Here is a 22970-nt window from a genome sequence, read left to right as displayed (position 1 = left end):
TGGATTTTCTTACCTATTAATTTAAAAGAAGCAGGAAAGGGGCTAAGAGAAGGCAATCATCAGACCAAATACAAACAAGATAGCCATTTATTTCTCACTGCCCGCCTTCCCGTCTCACTTGGCTTCTCATCACAGATTTTGCTTGTAGCCAGGCAACCATATAAAACATCACGTATTTGTTGCAATTAAATATTTTCCCCTTTCAGACTTTCCTTAATACCAAGAGAAAACAATGATGCCTCAGTCTGATGTTGCCACTCCAATGTGCACTGATGAGAATCTGAAGGTTGTATCTAGTAAGTCTGTCAAGGGCTAGGTGATTCATAAAATGTCCTGACACTGACATGTAGAGAACTTTCTAGAAGCTGACAGCTCTCTACAAGAAACACATTTTACATTATTAAAGAAACCTTCAACTGACAGAGAACCAACACAAGTGAAGAGGGACATCCAGTGGCCAGTCACTTTATAGTTTTTAGAGAATCCCTGGGAGGTGCAAGTTGTTTTGCAAGTGGTTCTGAGATTTTGCATATATCTACGGATTCCCTGGTACTTAGGTCAATGATCTTTCCAATACTGAACACTCACTCTACATATTGCTAGATAAAATCAAATGATTTAATTTCACAGTAGTGTGGGCTTGGGGGTGCTGATCTTACAGAGAGGCTTGAGCACCTTAAAATAAGAAGAAAGAACCAGAGACAATTATTTAGAAAGATGTTCTCAATGTATAATGTGGAAATAAGAACAGAAGTACTATAGTCACATGTTGAAATATGTGGGAGTTTAAATATGTAATCTAAATATGTAATATATTTCTCTTTAGTTCAAATTCTAAAGCACTTTCAGACTTACAGCAAAAGTCCATGCTACCCCCCCTTAGCACTTACCAGCTTATTTATTTCACTATATTCAAATCATAAAACCATAATGCCAAAGTAGTTTAATTAAAGTGTTAATGGATCATTAACTAGTTACCTCTCCAGTGGAAGTCATCTCACATCTCAGAATGGGGTCAGCATCCCTCAACCGGGGCCAGGAAAACATGGGAGCCTGTCAGAAATAAGAGGAAGGAAAAATATGTGAGTGAAAGGTATAAAAGAAAGAAGAGAAGATAAATATACTAGTGAATCATCTCTCACAGGATTCATTTAGGCTATGGTAGACACATAAAAAATCTCTTTGGTCCAAGCAACTGTCTTGAAAAATAGCTTTGAAACTCTGTTCCAAGAATTTCTTGTGCTCTTGGCCAAAAACTTGGGTTAAATAATCACTAATTATTTCTGTAAATAGGGCCCCTGTGACCAGTCTAGGCCAATGTGTCTAATCTGGCCTACACATATTCTTATTGGAGCAATTTCAAAGTAAGTCTCCTGGGCACCAGTCTCCCCAAACACAGAGTTCAAACACTTTTTTTTTTTTCCTTCATAGGCTTTTGAAACATTCCTCTTCTTGTTCTGATCATTTGAACTTGCAACAAAGCCACCTTGCCAGAAATGGCTGTCTGTAAGCTGACTTCTGAGACATTAAACTGTTGTTGACACCTCTTAAAAGGCTTTGAAAACCATTCTGCTTGGAAATACTTTTGCCCAGAACTTTCATATGAACTGAAAAATAGATAGTAGTGCTTCCTTTTCATTTATTTTATCAGTGTAATTTAATAAGAACCAAATTAATGTTTCTTGCTTGTATCCATTTATCTAGTCTAGACTATCCTCCATTGTTTATGGCACCATTCTAAGTTATCATGGAAATTCTTGCTTTGGGTCATTTTACTGGGTTATCTTAAACAAGTAATCATATGTTCCTGCACTTGAGCTTTTTCTGCTTTTATATGTTGATATCTGCCCACCTTACTAGGGCTATATTAGGACTGGGTATGAATAAGTAACTTGAAAAACAAGTAAAGATTCATATATAATGATTACTAGGAAGGAAGCAGACTGGAAGCTACAGTACATTTTGAAAAATACATATCTATCCATCAATATTGTTTAAGTCAGAAACTATCATATGCACATATGTGTGTATATTTCTGCATCTATAAATAAAGAAACATGAATTTGAAATTCATATATAGACTCTCCAGTGGAAAAATATTTTTTCAGGGACTTCTACTTGTTGGTCTCAAACAAAAAATTTCTATGTGTATGTATTCCCACTGAAAGCTTCAATAATTTATGTTGTTTCATAGTCTCCAGAAATAAAATGCCACCCTCCCCCAACATAAAAAGTGACATTTCATCTCAATGCACTATAAAATCCAAGACATCCTTAAATTATTAACTTAAGTAAGATTAATAAAAATTTTTGATGTGTAGCTTCCACTGTAAGTTAGAAGCTAGTTTCAGCTATAACCCAATTACTGTTGAGGTTGCTAGTCTATAACCTTTTGAAGGCATCCAAATATGTAAATGCCACATAAATACATCACACAATATAAATTAATTTCATTGTGTGCTTTATCTAAAAATTCTAATATATTTAGATAATAACTCAATTATCCTTATACCTATCCTTCAAAATAGTTAAAATTCACATCATAAATACTCTATGCATGGGCACACTGAGGCAACTAGAGGGGCACCGTGAATTCCTAACTCAGGTATTATTAAAATATAATATATATTAGAAGTTAGTCCTGGTCCCTCTTCATAGAGATGCTGCCATTTTCTTTTCTTTTTTTTTTTTTTTAAGATTTATTTATTTATTTATACAAGCACTGGGTACTGTCAGAAGCGTGGGAGGGTGAGAGAATTCACCAGAGCCAGAGCAGGGAACAGAACAGGCAGACTGATGAAATACACTGCTGAGGGGAGCACTGGGCGCGGCAGGAGAGGTCTGCACGCCATGTGGGACCCTCGCCGGCGGCTGGGGATGGAACTGGTGCTGCAGAGGCTGCGGGCAGCTTCGCAGCTCAGTGTTCAACCACTGCGCCACCAGGAGAGGCCCAGATGCTGCCATTTTTCATTGCCCTCATGGCACCACTGTTAAGAGCAACTGCTGTCTCAACTATTCAAGTAGGACATCAGTACCATTGAAGAAAGCAGAAACTAAGTAAAGGTGGCCAAGGTGGTAAGATCTAAACAACACACGATAACCATTTTAACAGAATTCATGAGTCCCTGAAGTTTTGGCACACTTCAAAAGTGGCATAATTAAGTCTTAGCCTAACAAAATACATCCAGAATTTTTGTTCCACACCTAAGCTGACACTATATGCATCAGCCACATAAAAACAGTTTATAATTCACTCACCTAGTCAGTTTCAAGATTTTGCAATGCTATATGACATTTTGGAATGCCCAATAGTGTATCTAGTTGCCTACAGTGAAACAGAATTGCTACTTTGAAAGGAAATATCATAAATCCTCTGTGATGCACTTTAGTTAGAAGGTTCCTAAAGTATCAGAGTTATTTTTGGTGAAAAATTATTTCTTTAATTTCCTTGGAATTTAAAATATGACTAGTAGATTTTTTAGATGATACCTTAATTGCAACATAGTCAGCAGGAATAATCGGATGCTCCAATGTTGGAAGAGGTTTCTCATCAATCTTCTCGCCAATCATCACCCTGGTAGCCACATCAATGAAGTCTACCCCAAGAGTCTTGGAAACAAATGGGAAGGATCGAGAAGCTCTCAGGTTACACTCAATCACCTGTAGAGAAAACAAAATTCCAAAGGAGAGAAAAGCTGATGCGTTCCAGTAACAACAGTATTAATAGTCTCCCTGTCACTTAGGGTCCAGAAGCTAGTAACTAGGTCTTATTCTGCTCATCCTACCCCCTTCTCCCTAGTGTTGTACTTTTGTTAACTGATTTCCTTTCAGTCAGTATTTGTAGCTATGATCTTTGTCCATCCTCTTCCCAAGTTCCAACCCACCCCCTACATTGGTGATAGATTCATTTTAATACAGAGCTCAGATAATACTGCATTCCCACTGAACAGCCTTCATTGGGTTTCCACAGGCCACTGATTAAAGCCTAGTCTTTGAAGGCCTTTCCTCCTCTTGCTTCTATATACCTCTCTATCTTATCATATAACACTTTCCGATAGTTCTTTAGAATGAATATTAGACTTTATCTCCTCAAATGTGATTATTTTTCCAAAAAGATTCTACTTGTAATGTCTCCACTACCATCTGAAATTTGTCCAAATCCTAACCATTCTTTAAGATTTGATTCAAACTACAAAATCTTTCCTTGAAATCACTTATGACCTACCTCTACCAGGCACATGACACTTAAAAACACAGATGCTCATGCAAACATGTGCACACACAGAGACACACATGTGGGCAGATATGTTCTCTTTGTTCTGTGACTACAGTATCATTTTAGGTACATTCCTCCTCCAGCTATTACTCTCCACTCTATGTTATAGTTCTCTACCTATTCACCTTCTTCCTGGTCCTCACTGAATTAAAGATTTATGTGAGTGGACGCTGAGTTTTATACATCTCTGTAGCTACCACATAATGGTGCAGAGTTGGTATTGAATTGATATTGGCTAAATCCACTAACAAGTAATCTAGTTGACTTAATGTTTTATATATATATATATATATATATATGTAAATAGTATCCACAACAGCTTCCTTCTCTGGGAAAGGAATGAAGCAAGACTACAGTGCATGTAACTTCAGATTTCTTTATGATGGTCGCTGCATCCATCTATATTAAACTGCAGATGGCATGCAAAGATCTTCTTTCCTGTGAATCAGAGTGCTTTTCAAATCTGTGACTGACATATCAGTGCACCAAGAGCCTGTGCTTTCAACCAAGTCAGGCATTCTGTGCTGCATTCATTCTTATAGTCCGACACAAACAGCCATAGGGGTCTCGGTTGCTCTATGGCTGTGTTCACAGAGAAGACTGCCAGAGGGACACAGACCAACATGACCTAACACAGCAGAGGCGTTCTCTTAAACCCCTTGGCACATCTTACCAAGACTTCATTTCCTCTGACAAGGAACTGGACGTTGAATGGACCAGAGATGGCAAAAGCCTTTGCGATCTTTCGTGTTGCATCCTTCACCTAGATCAGAAGGACAGGGATACAGTGTTACAGATTCCATCTTAGTTAAAAATGTAGAAAAGATACAGCATCCTAAATTTAGACTTATTTAATTTCTCTTTACAGAGAACTACATCTCCATCATAATATTGATAGTAGTAACAAAAATAATAATCCAATAGAAACCATTATTAGGCCCCTATTAACAAAACAATAGTACATATTAATTTTATAGGAGTCTCTCTCTGCCAAATATCCTTATCTCCATGCAATGATACTCTCTGGATAGACTCCTGCTTTACTTTGAGGGTGAACTGGAATCCTTGCAATCTTCTTGCTCAGCACAAGAATCATAGTCCAAACTCTGTATCAATCGAATGACCTGCCTGCTGTGAGGTAGAGGCCCTGAAATTACATGGTACTGTAAAGAGACCAGAGAGACTTCATTTATGTTACATTTCTGTTGCCCTGGACTGCACAGGGGTAGATATTATGGTCAGAATGAAATGATGTTTCCCTACAGGGAGGCCCTGCATGTCATATATAGGAATTCCTGTATCCTATCAGAACCTGTACATCCCCATGCCCAGATGGGTAACTCATTGCAAGAGGCAAAAGCCAAGGGTTTTGGCTAACGTACAGTTAGATGGGCCTGCTTGGATTCTGGTGGCAGGATTATTGCGAAGACTCACTCACAATACTAAGCCTGAGTAAAGTCCCTGACAACTTAAGGAACACCTGCAGGGTCATTTACAAAGATGGTCCCTAATACAGCTATGTGTTCATATTGAGTACTGAGGCAGAGTTATCATTCTGGGTCTTTAAAGCAGTGGTTCTAAAAGAAATGTCAAAAAAAGACATATCAGAAAGGGCTGGTTTAAGGTGAGGATGAACGGGGACAGTGACAGCACTGATTCAAGAAATTCTCACGAGACTGCTGCACACTTTCTTCTACCTGACAAACATGGATTTATAGTTGCTCACCTACATGTGGCTCTTAAACATTAGAAACAGCTAACAGTAGTTAGCCAAATATGGTCCCCAGAACAACAGCAGTAGCCTCACATGGGGGGGTTATTAAAAACGCAAATTATGGGACTCAGCCTAGAACTTACGGAATCTGAAAGTGGGGATGGACTTTTTGATCAAGTCCCCCTCTTTTGATCACGTCCCCCACTTTTTCCCCCTCCCACTTTCAATGAAAAATGATGACCTTTTCAAGGGCTCCTTGGCTGATGGTTTGTGTGGGCAACATCAGAGTAGCATCTCCTGAGTGGACTCCTGCATCTTCCACGTGTTCAGAGATGGCATGAGAGATCACCTGGCCAAAAGAAGGTTTTAGAAAGAGTAGTCAGGCACCTACTTCAATGACACTACTGTCTTGCCCACCCCTTTGATTCTGAAAGATGGCTCCAGCATTGACCAGTTGCTTTGCTAAGTCTCTGGCGAGAGGAGTGAAAGAGTGATACTTGTAGACTTTCCAAGCCTCCCTGTATAAGGACAGATTGTTTCTAGGGACAGCCGAGGGCAACTGAGCATATCTTCCTCTTCCATTGATTAGCATGGATTCAAATATTAGGAAAAAAGAAAACTAAGTTAACTTAAATTGACTTTTAAGAACCAATAGGAAACTGAAGCATTTGGAAAGTGTGCTAGATATTATCAGATTGTTTAGACACTGGAAGAGAAAAAAGATGGAAGAGGTGAATATCATCTAGTTGATAAATCTAATAATTTACATGGACCAGAAGGAGAATTGCAATCTAAAAACCATGAGATCTTTAATCTGAAATTTAAGAGATGCAGAGAGCAAGAAGAAAATACTCATGTCCTCCTTCGGTGGTCAAGAGACTAAAGCAATATAAGGATAAATAACTAAAGTATATGCAACTGCTACAATGCCCAGTCAGGATTTTGAAGACTTATCTGTCAGATTCCAAAGTTTGTAGTTTCAGTTACTAGAAACTGAATGCTAAGTAATACGTGTGTCTTTGAGAAATGATAAAGCTGAGAGTGAGGAAGAATGACAGACGATTGCAAAAGACAAATAAATTACAGAGATTTGCTTATCAGATTTATGAGCAGAGTAAAATTCGAATCTCACATGTCCTGTTATCACTTTTGAGCTCTGAGCCTTGGACATTGTGTTTTATCTGCTTAACTTTGGCTTCTAATACAATGGGAAAATCAGGGCATCTGTCATATAGACTGTTTGTAAGGATAAAAGAGAACACGTACAGTAGATGGCATGATATTTAGTGCACAGTAAATACTCATACTTTCATAGTGTCCAGAAATGGAGAGGCAATAGTCCCACCAAATTCTGAGAAAAGCATACCTTAAGTACTGTGTCCACTTATGACTATGACTGTTTAAAAATTATATGACAAACCTGGTACATTTCAAAAAGAGGGATTCCAGAATGATAAGTAATGGCCCATGTCTGAGAGAAGCTTCTATCAAGAGCATACCCTTGCATCTTGGAGTCTGACTAGCAGAACAGCATTGCTTTACCAGTACAATATCTGAAAAGCTAGTAACATCTCGAGACTAGTCTTCTGACATTCTTTACTTCTATGCTGTTAGGATCATAGTCCTCTTATTTTAATCTCAGTTTCAAATACTTGAAATGTTGAAAAGAGGGGAAACTAAGGATCTGCTCTACCACTCTGAAGGCCAGGAGGTCATGGACAGGAATTCCAGGGAGGCAGATCCTTAGTTCAAGAGAATGAATCTATGATATGCTCTAGACAGACAGACAGGTAGATAGTTAGACATTATATGTGAAGATAGTAGATATATGGATAGATAATCTTATAGTGTCTTGTGCATTATACATATCCAAAAAAGTTAAAAAGAAAACATATGACCACATCAGGGAAAACCATGAAGAAAATTCTCATCTTTGGGGGGATAAAGAGTTGAAAAATGATTGTCTGAGGATATTTAAATCAGGATTATGAGATTCTGTGGCAAGAAGCCATTATTACTCATATGTATGTAATAACACAACCCTACTTTGAACAGCTAATCTGCAAGGCCAGAATAAATAAACAAGGCTTAACATTTTCAGTAGTGTTTTGAAGTATCTGAAAAGTAAAAGAAGTCCAACTTTTTATTTTTCCTTATAGCAAAAAAAATGACATTAATTCCCTAAAACATAACTTTCTATATTTCAAGATAAATCACAGATGCCTTATTAGCACAACTAGCAAAGCTAAAGGGAGGGATTCTTTACATTTTCATTTTTCCCTGAAGCCGGAGGCATTCATAGCATTAGTACTACAAGGTGTGTGTGATATGTATGCCAATTTCATGTTATTATCTTCATCTGCCCCACTCTATTTAGTTTTGCTTTATTAACCCAATAAAAAAAGGGTGGAGGGTGAGAAATTAAGAAAGAAGAAAAACCTAGGGATTCAATTAGGAACTTCAGAAAGAAAAGTGTTGGATGTTCTTATAATGTCCATCTAAACATAAAAGGAAACCCGCAGACAAAAGAAAGCGAGGAAGAAAATCTATTCAAAAAGAATGATTACAGGATGATAATTAATTTTGAATAAAATCAAAGAGAAATTCTAATGGTATGGAACACAGGAAATGTGGTACCCATGACACATCAACTGAATTGTCAGTAAATTTGATTTTTTTTAACTGAGCAGCTTATCCATTATTATTATTAAATACCTGTTTTGTAGAAATCATGAACTCTAATCTATGTTAGGTTTCAAAATTCCCAAGAAAAACAATTTGACAGTAAGGCAAGGGTAGGGATATAGGGATACAACACTTACTCTTCCCTCCTTGCCAACAGCATCCATTTCTACTTCCCGGGCACCCTCAATAAATTTCGTCAGCACCACTGGGTGTTCCTGTCACCAAGGAAAACAGGAAGGCAGAACTTTTAGCTGAAATCATTTGTATAGTAGCAAGTAAATCACATACCTTAAGCAAATACCTGGACAATATTTTTCAAAACCTTCATGCTAAACACCCTACCTGTACAAATGCATTAACTAAATTGTTTAGTGGGAACAAGTTCATTCTCTGCTTCCATTGAGGCCAAGGATCTTTCTCCGGCCTTGAGTATTAAGTGAACTGACCACAAGTTTTGACATTTCAAATATAAGAGGGGGCTTACAAAGGGGCAGAATGTGGTGTCTTCTCTATTTCCAGAATCACGACAAGCCTTCTACTTTATCTGTAATTATATATATTATCAGTTCAGTTTCTTTCTCTCCTGATATGCTCATCTTCTCCAAGAGCAATTTCTTCAACCAGTTCTACATAAGAATTGTAAAAAGGTCCAACTACCATGGAGAGCTGTGTGGAGATTTCTTGACCTACTAAACAGAGCTTCCATATGATCCAGCAATTCCACTCCTAGGTATTTACCCAAAGGATACAGAAATAGTAATTCCAAAGGGCACCTGCACGCCTATGTTTATAGCAGCACAATTTACAATAGCTAAGCTATGGAAACAACCCAAATGCCCCAAAATGGATGACTGGATCAAGAAGATGTGGTACATATACACATGGAATATTACTCAGCATTCAAAAAAGATAAACACATGCAATTTGCAGCAACATGAATGGAGCTGGAAGGGATCATGCTGGGTGAAATAAGCCAAAAAGAAAAAGAAAAATACCAGATGGTCTCACTCATAGCAGGAATCTAGAAAACCTAAATAAGGGACCAGGAAAAAGAATAGCTATAAGAAAATATCAAAACTGACAAACAACTACGAACCAGAGACACTCTATGGGGGGTGGGGGGCGGGGAGGGGAGGGCTTGGAGTCAAAATATGGGGGTTGTAATTGTAAGGGGAATATAAAAATAAAATTTAAATAATAAAAAAAAGAATTGTAAAAAATCTTAGGAGAGTAGCATTTTGTTTTAATTGTATTAGGCCAAAGATTGAACCCTTTACCTGGAATTAATATGACTTGAGCCACTAGTAAAGTATTATAATAACAACAGTATAACTTCAAAACCGAGATGAAAGTCTACCAATTGTCTTTGTCAGCTTCACTTGGCAAGCTTAAGACATGGATTCCTGTTCAAGTGACTTATTCAGCGAGTCAGAAAAGCAAGATGGGCTATCAGGTAAAAGCTAGTAAATCTGTGGTCTTGGTGGAAACTGGATTTACCCTCATCCCACAGGGATTCTGCAACATGAATTGCAGCACAGATAAGCCCCATCCTAAGACAAAGGTCAATCATAACCTAAGGCTTTGAGGGGGAGGAGTTGTCAGCTATCACAGCAGTTGGCGGATGTTAGCCCACAGGTAAAGGGATCTGAGTGAGGAGACAAATGTGTCCACCATCCCCGTCAACTGAACCAATCTATGAACTAGCCCTTTCTCTGTTGAAGAAAAATTAGTTCTTTTTTTTTTTTAAAGATTTATTTATTTTTATTTATACAAGCACTGGGTACAGTCAGAAGTGCGGGAGGGTGAGAGAATTCACCAGAGCCAGAGTGGGGAGCAGAGCAGGCAGAAGGACCGAAGTACACTGCTGAGGGGAGCAGCGGGTGGCAGGAGAGGTCTGCGCACCATGTGGGACCCTCCTCTTGTGGCCGGGGAGCAGCTGGGGATCGAACCGGCGCTGCAGAGGCTGTGGGCAGCTTCGCAACCCAGCGCTCAACCGCTGCGCCACTGGGGAGGCCCGAAAAATTAGTTCTTAATAAATTTCTGCCTTACAGCAGCAGTACACATTGTTGGTCTTCTGTGAACACATTCCTTCTTTAATATCTCTGAACCACATTTTCATGTTTCTTTCTCAGGATCCTTCATGGTTTTTCTCTCTCTAGTCAGCCTTTAAATGCCAATACTCCTCTTGTCTCTATCTGAACTGTTCCTTTTCCTCTACACTCAATACTCAGTGATTGCATCTACTCTCAACACCTTGATTAAACTGATAGGTTATTTATCCCCAAATCCATATCTACATCTCTGTATCTAGCCACAACCTTGATGCTCAATTCCAAATCTGTATCACCTTCTGCTTTTAAAGCATCTTCACTTGAACTACTAAAAGGTCCCCCATATTCAAATGGTAAAAAATTAAATCTATGATTTCCTCCTCTAAATCTTCTCCTCCAGTGCCCCATATTTCAATGAATGGTGCCATCATCTGTCTAGTTGTCCAAGGAAAACACTCAGGAGACAACCTTGATCCTCTTAAAACCTCCATCTCCTCTACTCACTAATTTTTTCAGTGTCTATCCTCAGTATTTCAGAATGCATGTCACTCTCTTCATCTTCACCACCATTACTCTGCCACAAGGCATTGTCACATTCACCTTGAGCTACAGTAATACCTGCCCAATCTCTTTCCATGAATTCATTCTTGCCCCACAATTCTCTCTGTACACTATGCAGAGTGATGTTTTTTAACACAGAACATATGACTAAAATCCAAAGTCTTCCTCCCCTGCTCCATGTCTATCTACTTCTCCACCATAATCAACATTATGGTGGCCTAGTCCTAGTTTCTAGAAACTCCATGTTCTCTCTTACCTGTAGGCCTTTATATATGCTGTTCTTTTTTCCTACACTTGCAATATAAACCTTTCATCCAATTAACTCTGAATCAACCATTTTAAATTATTTTAAAATTCCCAATAGTACTGGATCTAATACTTTTACACACCTCCTCAGCATCCTGCTTTTTTCTCTATTGTAATTCTCATCATACTTATTTGTAATTATTTGACACTTGATATTGTCTCTAATAGCAGAGACTACATCTATGGTTCCATGAAGAAGATACTGGAATCTGACAATGCCATATAGCAGATTCTAAATATGAATGAATATCTAAATGCATATTAATGAAAACTGGCCTCTTGGAGATGTTCCTTCCTCAATTATCTCATGTTCACACAAAAACTTTAAAATCCACTTGGCTTTATCTGTTTTCACTGTTTTCTTCTTTTCATTTCTTATCTACTCTTTTCACTGTCCAAATGTCCTCAAGAAGCAACTACCACACAGATGTGAGGCTCAGTTTTATGTGTGCTGGGACAATCCATGTTTATTCCTCCTCCTGTAAATGCCCCCAATTTAACTCTTCAGCAAGCTCCCTCCAAATTCCACTTGCCTAATGTCAAGCTCTTTATAAATCTCTCTCTCTCTCTCTCTCTCTCTCTCTCTCTCTCTCTCTCTCTCTCTCTCAACTAGCTTTTGAAAATTTTTAAGAACAAAACATTCCTTTCATCCTCTACAGGATTTGCACAAGGTGTGCATATCAATAACCCCACTGGATAAATCTAAAATGAGTCATGTGGAGGTAGGTAGTGGGATGACCACAAAATTATAAACATTTTTTATTAGCTGACAAATGGAATGAAACAAAATGAAAATAAATCAATAGGTGAGGGGGTGGGTGCTAGATATACAGTTAAAGTTATAGAGTCAACTGAGGCAATGTCTCTTCGGGTGTGAGAACAGAAAATCAGGAAAGCCTTCACTGGGTCATGATGAGTTTGCTTTGCAACCCTAGAGGTAACTTCACCAGCATCAGACTTGTGAACAGACACAGATGCTGGTCCAGTGTTGCTCCTGGGATCTAAAAACAGATATCTCTGTTTTGTTCAAATTTGCATTGGTCTACTCTTCTTGGCTAACCCTAAGGATTTAAATATAATCAAATGCATTCGTGCTTTCTCATCTCCATATATAGGAAAGCAGTGGGGAGAAGAATAAAAGAAGAATAAAACTGTCCTTACAAGATCATGTGAAAAGAAAGTAACATATAAAATAAGGTAGCAGTTAACAAAAGTAGTAAAAGTCACTAGGAGAAAAGTGGACACTACCTGAGACACTCTAGTGGCCTCCTCCAGGAATTTTTTCATTTCAGCTTCAGAGTAAACCACATTCATAGCAGACCCACTAGGAAAGGAGAGGAAAAAAGAAAAGCAGGTCAGTTTCTTAATCACTCAAAGTAACCAAGCTAATGTAATGACAAATTTTCAAAAACAGTTCCAGGCTACTGACAGTTCTGGGCTGGGCCAAGTAAGAAGGTTCCTTCTCCTAAATTGAGATTTTACTCCATTTATTCACCAGGACAACCAACCAAAATAAAAAGTCACCTCCAGTGGGTGTGAGAATGCCCTAAAGAACCATGGTAGCTATAATGATGGCACACTCCCCAAGCTTTCTCGGTCTGACTTACTGTTTTAACTCCACCAGTTCCATGTAGTTATTAAACTATAATAAGATATAGCCCAGATCCTAGTTTCTCTATCCCTGTTTCTTCAGAGTTCATTACCAATGGCTGATGTGAATGCACAGGTACATAGTCAAAGCAGGTCATTCATTCTACTACCTCAACCCGGTTATAAAAGAATCATTTTTCAGGAACATTTGCAAATATAAGGTTCAGTCTCTGAATGAAACCTACTCAATTACAGCCTTCTTTATAAGCCTTTGAAAAAGAATGCTACGTGAATTGTGACATTTTCAAAGTGAGGTGGGATGGGAGGGAGAAAGGAGGAGTAAGATGACATAAAATAAAAAAAATATCATTTTCCACTTCCTTTTAAAACATAGTATTTTTTAACCTTCTCAACTCTATTAAAAACTTATGCATAACAAGCTTTCAATTTCTTTATTTAAGACAGAAAGGCTAAGGCAATAGAGTTGATAATTCACAAAGATATAGATTGTATAAATGAGAACAGAACTGCAGTCGTCACAAGCTGCTTTCTACAATCCTCCCTTAAATATGTGTTTATTGTTTAAATTAACTTACATTAATACCTAGAAGAAGTAGTATTATTAAATTGTGGTTTACACATAAAGTCATTTAAGTAAAAAGGAAAGTTTTCCACCTCATTTGAAATTTTTCATTATTTTAAAGGATCCCATCTCAAATTCCATTTACACTTTCAAATTGTGCACAGCAAATTGTGTTTCTCTTATTAGCCCCTGTTCAGTGAAGTAGTTCCTTACATGTGGCAACATCTGAAGAGAATAAGTGATAATTCACAACTCCTTTGATGATAGAACTTAGTTTCAAAGTTTAATATAAAAGATCCTCATGTCCCTGTCCATTATAATCCATCTATTACAAAATTGTTATCTCAGAAATTTAAAAATTCAAATCGGAAGCACCATCAGAAGGTGCTGACAACAGTCAAAAATAAATTGTCCTTTCTGGGTAGTTGAAAGTAGATGGTAGGGAGAGATATCCAGAATTTTCTCTGTTTAGGTATTGCCTTTTGGATTTTTTTAAATGTCCTCTTCTCCAATGTAAAACTGTCCTTCCTCAATTTAGTGAGGAGATGTCCTAAACCATGTTACTAAAATACAGAACTTTAGATTCTTTGTATTTGTGCTCCCAGAAGAAAATGCATGAAGCTGAAGAATCATGCACAGGTCTTCACTCTGACTGCGCTGGCTTGGGGATTAATAAAGGATTTACAAATTAGTTCAAATCAAAGGCTAGTGCTATTAGTATCCAACAGGAATTTCTGTATCTCCCAATATTTAAATCATTGTTTTTGGAAAACAATATGTTACCTCAAGACATAGGAAGGTCTCAACAAGCAGGGGTACCCAACAGACTTCGCAAATTCCAATGCGTCATTCTAATTAATAGAAACAACAGAAAAAATGTATGGATAGATTTAAAAATGCAAAAAATGCAGAAAGGTATCTTTAGATCAAGTGGTAACCAACTCTTTTTTATTCTTTCTCTCAAAAGGCCATTAAAATGTAAATTGGACATCGAAATATACAAAACCCTAATTTCTAATTCTAAATATCAAATCTAGATCTACTAATTTGATCTTCTTTTCATTGTCTGAATCTTAATGAGAATATTCATTTCAATTTATAACGAGCATTTAAAAGCAATCATAGAAATAAAGTAACTTAAAAGTAAATTCACTAAGCACACAGCATTTTATCTGCCCTATAGTTACTAATCTGTAGGAGTTAGCTTTCAGGTTATGAATATCCAAAAGAGAATATAAAAAAGACACATTTTTCTCCTTACCAAAGTGTTAACTGCTTTCCATGGTGCCTGTGCCACCTTTATCTCATCCAAGATGGCTGAGAAGATGGAGCGATCCTCAGCCCTGTCAATCTGCATAGGGCTTGTGCCCATGATCTTGACACCATTCTTGTGGAGAGGCACTGCCAGGTTGTTTGGAATTTGGCCCCCAACTGATATGATGCAGCCACTACATGCCTGGAAAAGATGTTCATGATATCAGCCACTAGAATAACTTCACCTTGATGAACAACTGTGTTAATATTGCCTCCATTTTTTAACTGAAAATACTTCTTATGATTGTGGTATTTTATTTTTCCCATTAATGGATACTATTTCACAAGACCACAAAGAGATAAACAAACTTAGTTCTGATTTTCCAGGCACTGACATACTAAAATCTGTGTAAGATTCCACACAACTACATAATTCCCATGTAAGACTTCACAAAACATGGAAGTGTGACATTGACATGTGTGGCATTAGAGAAAGAAAACTAAGCCAATGAATATCATCATCAATTAACCTCAACTATAATAAATTAACTTTAACTACTGTTGCAATTTTCTAACTGGATAAAATTCTCTCCCAACCCTCACCTCTCCTGTCCTCCTCCACCATAGCACTTCACATTCCAAGTAATCATTCTATAGAGTTGCTGCAACACTACTCCAGTTCTCAGAGTTCTCCAAAGTTTCCTGTAGCCCAAAAGATGAATTGCAAACTCACTACTATCAAGGCAATCAAGATTTTCCAGTCTTAGCACTCACGACTCCTCAAGAAGACACCTCTATTCACAGTCTAAATCCTACCTCTGGCTTTGACAACCTCCCTTTTAAGCTGCTACTAAGGCACATATCTACAGTACACAACAAGTGAAGTTAATTCCAATTTCTTTACTATTTGTCTTATAACCAGTCCCCGAATCTTTAACCTTAATCTCTTCATATTAGTTAAAACTTCAAGACTGAAAAAAAAGCCCATTAATTCTCAAATTTTCTCAAGTTCAATGGAGTGAGGGTGAGTCAATGTGGGATACTGAAGAATTGCATTTGGGATTAGACACCCCTTCCGATCTTTGTTTCTACTCCAGAGCTCCCACCGAGGTTCAGTCTTATCTGTAAAATGAGGATAATAATACCTGCCTACTTCACAAGGTTGCTATGTAGATTCAGTAAGATAATAAACAGGAAGAATCTTATTCAGGATTAAAAAAAAAGGTAAGATATTATTATTACTACTAGAAAATATTATAAAATCTAGTAGACCATTGACCTTGGTATAATTTGTCTTAATAGTGAATATTAGAATGATTGAAATAAGATGTATGTGCCAAATTTATTTTATCATTATTTGAAATCATTCTGAAATATCTTAAAAAGGAATGAAGCTAATTTAGCTATGATGAGAGAATTTATGTACTGCCTAAACAAACACTCTGCTATTGAATGCTTAAATGCATTGTAAACAGCATTAAAAAGAATAATCCACAGTTCTACATATTTATAAGTGCACTTAAGCTACTTTTATCATCATTTTTATGTTCAATACACATTTTTGTAAAACCTATAAGAAGAATTATTTTCCTTGTAATACATTTTTATTTGCTTATTATTTTTTAGTTTATTAGCAGTTTTATTTGCTTCTTACCTTTAGTTTATTAGCAATGTTAATATTTTAGAGACTCAAAAACTAATTACTCAGTTAAATGTATACCAAGTCTCTTATGTGAAATATTTCAAGACTTTCTAAAATTAAGGAAGAAATAGTGATCTGTGAGAAAAAACTGGAGACAACTGAAATAAATGGAGCTTGAAGTTGAATTAAAAGGCCTTAGTTAATAAATACATCAACATTTTTCAAAATAGCTCTGTGCAATCAATTTTTACTGTTGTAGAAATTAGCAACTTTCAGAGCAATAAAAACAAAGTACTATTTGTTAAGCATATTACTGTACACCCTAGACTATCTACTTTGACCTCTGTAGTATTCCTCTGAGGCAATTATTAACATCCCCATTTTATAGCTAAAGAAATTGAGATTTGGTGAAGGTGAAATGACTTGCCCATATTTCTTAACTAGCAAATACGGACTCAGTACTTGAACTTAAATCTACTATTATGAGGCAGTTGCACTTAACTAAGTCACCAAAATTTTTAATTTTAAGCAAACTCTTTATCTGGTTGGTTTCAAAGGTAGTTAATTTTAGAACATATGAGAAGAGCTATTTCTAAAAAATTCTTGAGAAGAAGTAGCTAGAAAAGGTCTACTGCAAAGCCAAATTCTCATCATTGTCCTCCAAAAATAAAAATCATTAGGAGGATAAATCACTTCCTCAGAAATATTACAGTGTAACGCCTTGATGTATAGTACAGTTTTTGTTCATATAGCAGTGAAACGAGTAGAAGAAAACATACTAGTAGGATGACATTAGTATGAGACAGAGTAGAATAAATCTACCTTTAATTGCCTCTGTCTCCTATAGAACTTTATAGGGTCTTACAGAAAAGGATTTGGTATCCCACACAAGAAAGTTATCAAATCACTTTTACTTAAATAGTTTCAATTTATTTATTGAAATAAAATATTCTGAGTTCAGACATTGTTTCACAGATTTCTAAAATCTTTAGGCTTCAAGTAATTTCTTTAGACTCTCCAAGTCCCATTAACTTATCTAGATTTGTTTGTGTTTTTTTTTAGCCAGCTTAGTTTCCTACTGTATTTTAACCTGTTATCACTAAGCTAGCAGCACATGAGGATATTTCTGAAACAATATTCAAGATGTAATTACACCACAAATTAAGGAATTTAAAGAATATATTTCCTGTTTGTTTAAGAGAAAATCATAATTACTCTTAGACATTAGTCAATTTGGTCTGCCTTCACTTTTAGGAAAAATTTAATGCTGCATTATAAAAGAACATCATGTGAGGAAACTGGTCTTGCTAATAGAAATACCTTTATCTTCTTTACAAAAAAATGGCCTTGATTTTTGCCATTTCAGGTATTATTTCCAATTTACAAAATTCTACTGTTTATACATTTGTCAATGAGAATGATGATGCTTTACATTTTAGAAATGAATATTTTAGTAAAATACATTAAGTAGTTTAGGTAGAATCTTAAGATATTTAACTACAATTAAACCAAATATCACAAATAAACCTCAATTTGAGTTTAGAGTTACGCATTTCCTAGTGGGTTTTCCCATTAATAATTAATGTTTGTCATTTATTCAATCATTAATCTGTGCCACATAGGTGCCATTTTCTATACATACACATAATACTGGATCATAATGTAAGATAATTAAATCATTAATCAGAGTACATTTTTATGGCATGTTATCCAGTAAAGCATTCATCATAAAAAAAAAGGATTCAAATTTGATATTAACATCATAAGGTATTAAATATGTTACCTAGAAATTTTAGACTCAATTTCTTAACAAATACAAAAAGAATTGAATAATGGGTCTTAAAGAAGATCTGGATACAGAAGAATATTAATATTTTTAGTTATATAACTTTTCAAAACAATTAGTCTCCAAAAAAAGAGAAAATGTGATGTTAAGAACAGATTTGTGTGCTTGTTTTTCACTGGTATACCACGCAAAAATTATTGCATAATGCATAACAGATCTAGTGAAAAAGAAGCTCAGTGTTGCAACTTCAATAAGCAAAGCAATAATTTTCAATTTCTTCACCAAATAATTTGAAAAATCTTTTCCCTTATAAGGAACATCTTAAGCTAAATTGTGACCTAAGCAAAATATCACCTATCAAAGCTTTGTGGGTGGCAGACACCCACTTCTCAACTCTTTTAACCCTTTCCTACACTCACACACCAAACAAAAAAAAAAATAAAAATGCAGATCTCTTCTCAGAAAAAAGAACCCATGAAAACAATAACAAGAAATAAATTACCTAAGTTTAATGGATCATGCTTTATAAAGTCAAAAATTATCTGCAGCCAAAGGAACATGTCACTATGACCTTTTGTATGAAATAATTAAGAACAAGTGTGAGATCTCAGCACTCCTAGCATCACCTCTCACTCAACCTGTGATAAAGACCTCCCTCCAAAAAGCTTGCATCTCTCACAGGGCATGTTGCTTTTTTGACTCACTCTTGTTTTTTTTTTTTTTTACATTTTAAAAAATTTTATTTTATATATTTTTTACATCATTTTTCATTTTTGTACAATGTATGCAGCATTTTCATCTTGGTTGTAGTCCCCCATACAATTCCCACCCCCCTATTTTGCTCCTACTCCCTCCCCGCCCCCTCCACCCCCCCCATAGTGTGTCTCTGGTTTATAGTTGCTTGTTGATTTTGATTTTTACTTTATTATAATTAGGGTTTTTTCTGGTCCCTTATTTAGGTTTTCTAAATTCCTACTATGAGTAAGACTATCCGGTATTTTTCTTTTTCTTTCTGGCTTATTTCACTGAGCCTGATCCCTTCCGACTCACTCTTAATGTTATCTTTAGAGGTGCTTCTGTGATGCTCTGGTAATAGCCTTATTCCTGAACTAGGCAGAGAGGTCTAGACCAGGAGACTCATCATGTTTTCTTTCACCCCCTGTAGTTTTGTATCCTTGGAAAACCCTGTTGTCCTTCCAAGGGACTCAGAGGTGTGCTTTAGAATAAGTTGAGATGTGCTTCCAATTTTCTGCAAGTTTACTACTGAACATCTCAGTGCCTTCAGCATTACTAGGGCTACCCAAGGTCAGATCAGAGCAGTCTTCTGAAGGTTGTGATGCACCTATTATGGGAGACAACAGAGCCTGTGAAGCCTGTTGTGAGGGTACACAGGGTAAAAGGAAACATACACACCATACATATATGTGATATATGCCATTTCCTATGGCATACTCTAAAAAATACATCAACAGATTATTGTTCTTATGTTCTTCAACAAAACAATTAAAATGCCCTTAAAATATACAGTAGTACCATACATACTTCAAATGCCAATTAACTTCAAAGGGCCAACTTTATTTCTATCATCCTGAATTCAGTTAGAGTAAAAGGATCTCATTAATATCCACGTGTAACTTCATAGAAAGGCAGTCAGAGATGGTTTATCTTTTCTTTAATCATTCCATGGGGAAATGATTAATTATATATAAAATGCTTACAGCTATTACCTGTAAATGTTAACATTTTTAAATAATTACATAATTTTTCACTTATTTTTGTCATGGGGCCCACCTTATCATTAATGCCTTGAGTGTAGGACCTGGTTTTATATCTCTCTTTCCTACTAACCCTTTGTATTTACAAGGTGCTCAGAAATATTTGTAGTATGCTCTTGTTTGGAGCCCCACCTATATGTCTGAAATGAATATTAAGGAATCATTAGAAAAGACATGTCAGAGGGAGAACTAAAAATTGTGTATATTCTACCTAATGGTTTTATTTTATTATATCAAAAGATAAGCAGGCTAGACTTAAAAAAACAAGTATGGTGATATATCTATGCTAAATTTGTCTATTTTTCTTTTCATCCACTGCTCTAGCACTTTACAATGAGATTTCAACCACAAATCTCACTTTATCTTCATAGCACTTGAATTTAACACTTTTTTACATTCATATGATTCATTAACCAAAATATAAAAACTGAAGCACAAAGAATTTAAGTAACTGTAAGAGTAAATGAGTTTTGAGTTAAAACTAGAATTTAAATAAAGTGACTCCAATTCAGCATTTTTTTTTCCCTCTAAGTTACCATATTTTAGACATAGGGACAAATCTCTGTGTTAGGAATTAACTGGAATGACATCAAAAGTCACAACTAATAGATATCTTTCCAAAATTTTCCGGTAGTGACTCTTCTCATTGTAAGGTAATTTAACGTGTTCTACAGACTTGCAGTAACCTATGAGCAAATGAATCCACAGTCAATAATATTGGAATAGAGGTGGAAGAGCAACTGTAGGAAAAGGCAATAGAGGAATCAGAATCACGCAGAATGAACTCATCGATCTTAAATTCAGGACTAATGGCTTCGTATCACAGCACAAAGAATGAACTGATCCTTTGTGAACAACTGACTTCCCTCCCCTGGGAAGTGTCCATCATTAAAGCACAACAACACAAGAACCAGAGAAAAGCTGCCTATTTGATTTAGAAACCAGTTAAATGATTTTGCGAAATATTTACTGGGTTTGTCTTGTACTAGTTAATATGCATTTGGCACCTATTACTGAGAAGAATTTTCAATTAGCTGGAATGCTTCAAAAGAAAAAAGTGAATTTTATACAAAAATAGTCACTATGTGCCAGGGTCTCAAGAATACAAGGCTGGGATAATTTTTTTCAGTTTCCTACAAAATTAGACAATGGCAGACACTGGTAACTATTTCTCCTAAGGGGACTTAAGTATAAATCTACATACAAGAATGCTATAAAGTGTGCACTGCTATTATTTTTCCACTTATTTCTTTCCTTTTCATTTTTTTCTTCCTTTACCTCCTGATGGTAGATGTCTAGGATTCTCTCCAAAGACAACTCTTCAAAGTACAGTTTGTCACACTCATCAAAGTCTGTGCTCACGGTCTCAGGGTTGCAATTCACCACCACTGTCTTCTTGCCAAGTTGAGTCAGTGTGCGGATACTGGAGACAGCACACCAATCAAACTCCACACTGCTGCCTGCAGAGACAACGAGATTGAGGAAAGGGTAAGGGAGGCATGAAGTTACAACACAAAGAAAAGCATAAATATAATGCCACTCAGTCCAGGCTAAGGAAGCTAACGCCTTTTCAATTCAATTTTTAAGACTCCAAAATATGTTTCTGATCCATTGTGCACATTACATTATTAGTAAGAAAAACAGGAACTAATTAAACAATGACACATTGGCTTATCTTACATCTGTTTTATAGTAAGTAATCTCCATATTTGAATCATTTAAAACCTCAATTAATAGGGAATAAATATAATGATTTAAAAAATCTCATTTACTGAAAAATAAACCTCAAAATTAACATATTTGACCACGGTACACAAAAATAAAGTCGGTGATCATAATGCTCGAGTCCTTCCTCTTACCCTGCTGTCTGAACCATGAGATACCTTGTAGCTCAGACATATGATTGACTAGAGAGTCTTGTCCTTTCCAAGTTTATTCTTTTAAGTTTGGAGTGGTCACCCCATGCTGAGTGAGTGATCTTCTAGGAAATTAATTTGATGATAAGAATGATCTAAGTGTCTCAAAATATCCCCTCTACTGGAAAAGCATAAAACTGAAAGTTCTGGAATTTAAACTAATCCTTGCATTAAGACTTTGTCTCCTAAAAATTCTTGTTAGAATAACTAGTTATCCATATACCCTAATAGGGTAACTCATTATCAATTAAGTATATATTTGATTATTAGCTTGGCTAGTCTTCTGTGAGCCCAAAAACAATGCAGAATTGTTATATAAATTAGGCGAAATTTGAAAAGGAAGAAAGATCTAAAGGGAAGTATAGGTCCTAGTGAAGGTGTTAGGACATTTAGCTAAACGATAATAAGTGGTAATAGGTTAAATACTTTCAGCCTACTTCAAGATTTGGCGAAAGTTTGGCCAAAGCACTTAGATAATTGTAAAAAATACAAATGAAGTCAATATGCTTAATGTAACAGAGTAAGGCTATATATATTTAAATCATATATTTCATCATTTCCATAGTAGAATGCCTTGCAAAATCTAAATGTTAAAGATATCATTTGAAAAATAACCACTGTCTGTTTAAGTACTTTGTTACTGTAATAGATCTTGAACCATCATCAAAAGCCTAATTTTAAGGGAATAGGGGGAATGTAATAATTTCTGGAAAGAATATTTAAATTAGATGATATAATACTCTTCCTATGAACCAATTAGAAAAGCTCTTTAAATCTGATGTCAACAGAAGTCATAAATTAGGTCAAGATTGTATCTGCAAATGTAATTTC

General features: G+C 36.0%; 1 protein-coding gene across 1 annotated transcript in view; it reads right to left on the bottom strand.

Moving 5' to 3' along the window:
* The window catches only part of CPS1 (carbamoyl-phosphate synthase 1), a gene marked incomplete at its 5' end in the record, with an annotated part of 115507 nt that overhangs the window by 13783 nt on the left and 78754 nt on the right, over positions 1-22970 (bottom strand). Inside the window, 9 exons of the mRNA XM_084254864.1 lie at positions 979-1053; positions 3490-3660; positions 4950-5039; positions 6232-6339; positions 8813-8890; positions 12842-12917; positions 14550-14617; positions 15028-15222; positions 21502-21683. Of these exons, the coding sequence (XP_084110990.1) occupies positions 979-1053; positions 3490-3660; positions 4950-5039; positions 6232-6339; positions 8813-8890; positions 12842-12917; positions 14550-14617; positions 15028-15222; positions 21502-21683 (1043 nt within the window). The remainder of the gene's footprint in view (positions 1-978; positions 1054-3489; positions 3661-4949; positions 5040-6231; positions 6340-8812; positions 8891-12841; positions 12918-14549; positions 14618-15027; positions 15223-21501; positions 21684-22970) is intronic.

This window comes from Talpa europaea (assembly GCF_964194135.1).
Source record: "Talpa europaea genome assembly, chromosome: 1".
Lineage (NCBI taxonomy): Eukaryota > Metazoa > Chordata > Mammalia > Eulipotyphla > Talpidae > Talpa > Talpa europaea.
Note: the sequence above shows the minus strand (reverse complement) of the source record. Positions and strands in the feature narration are given on the sequence as shown.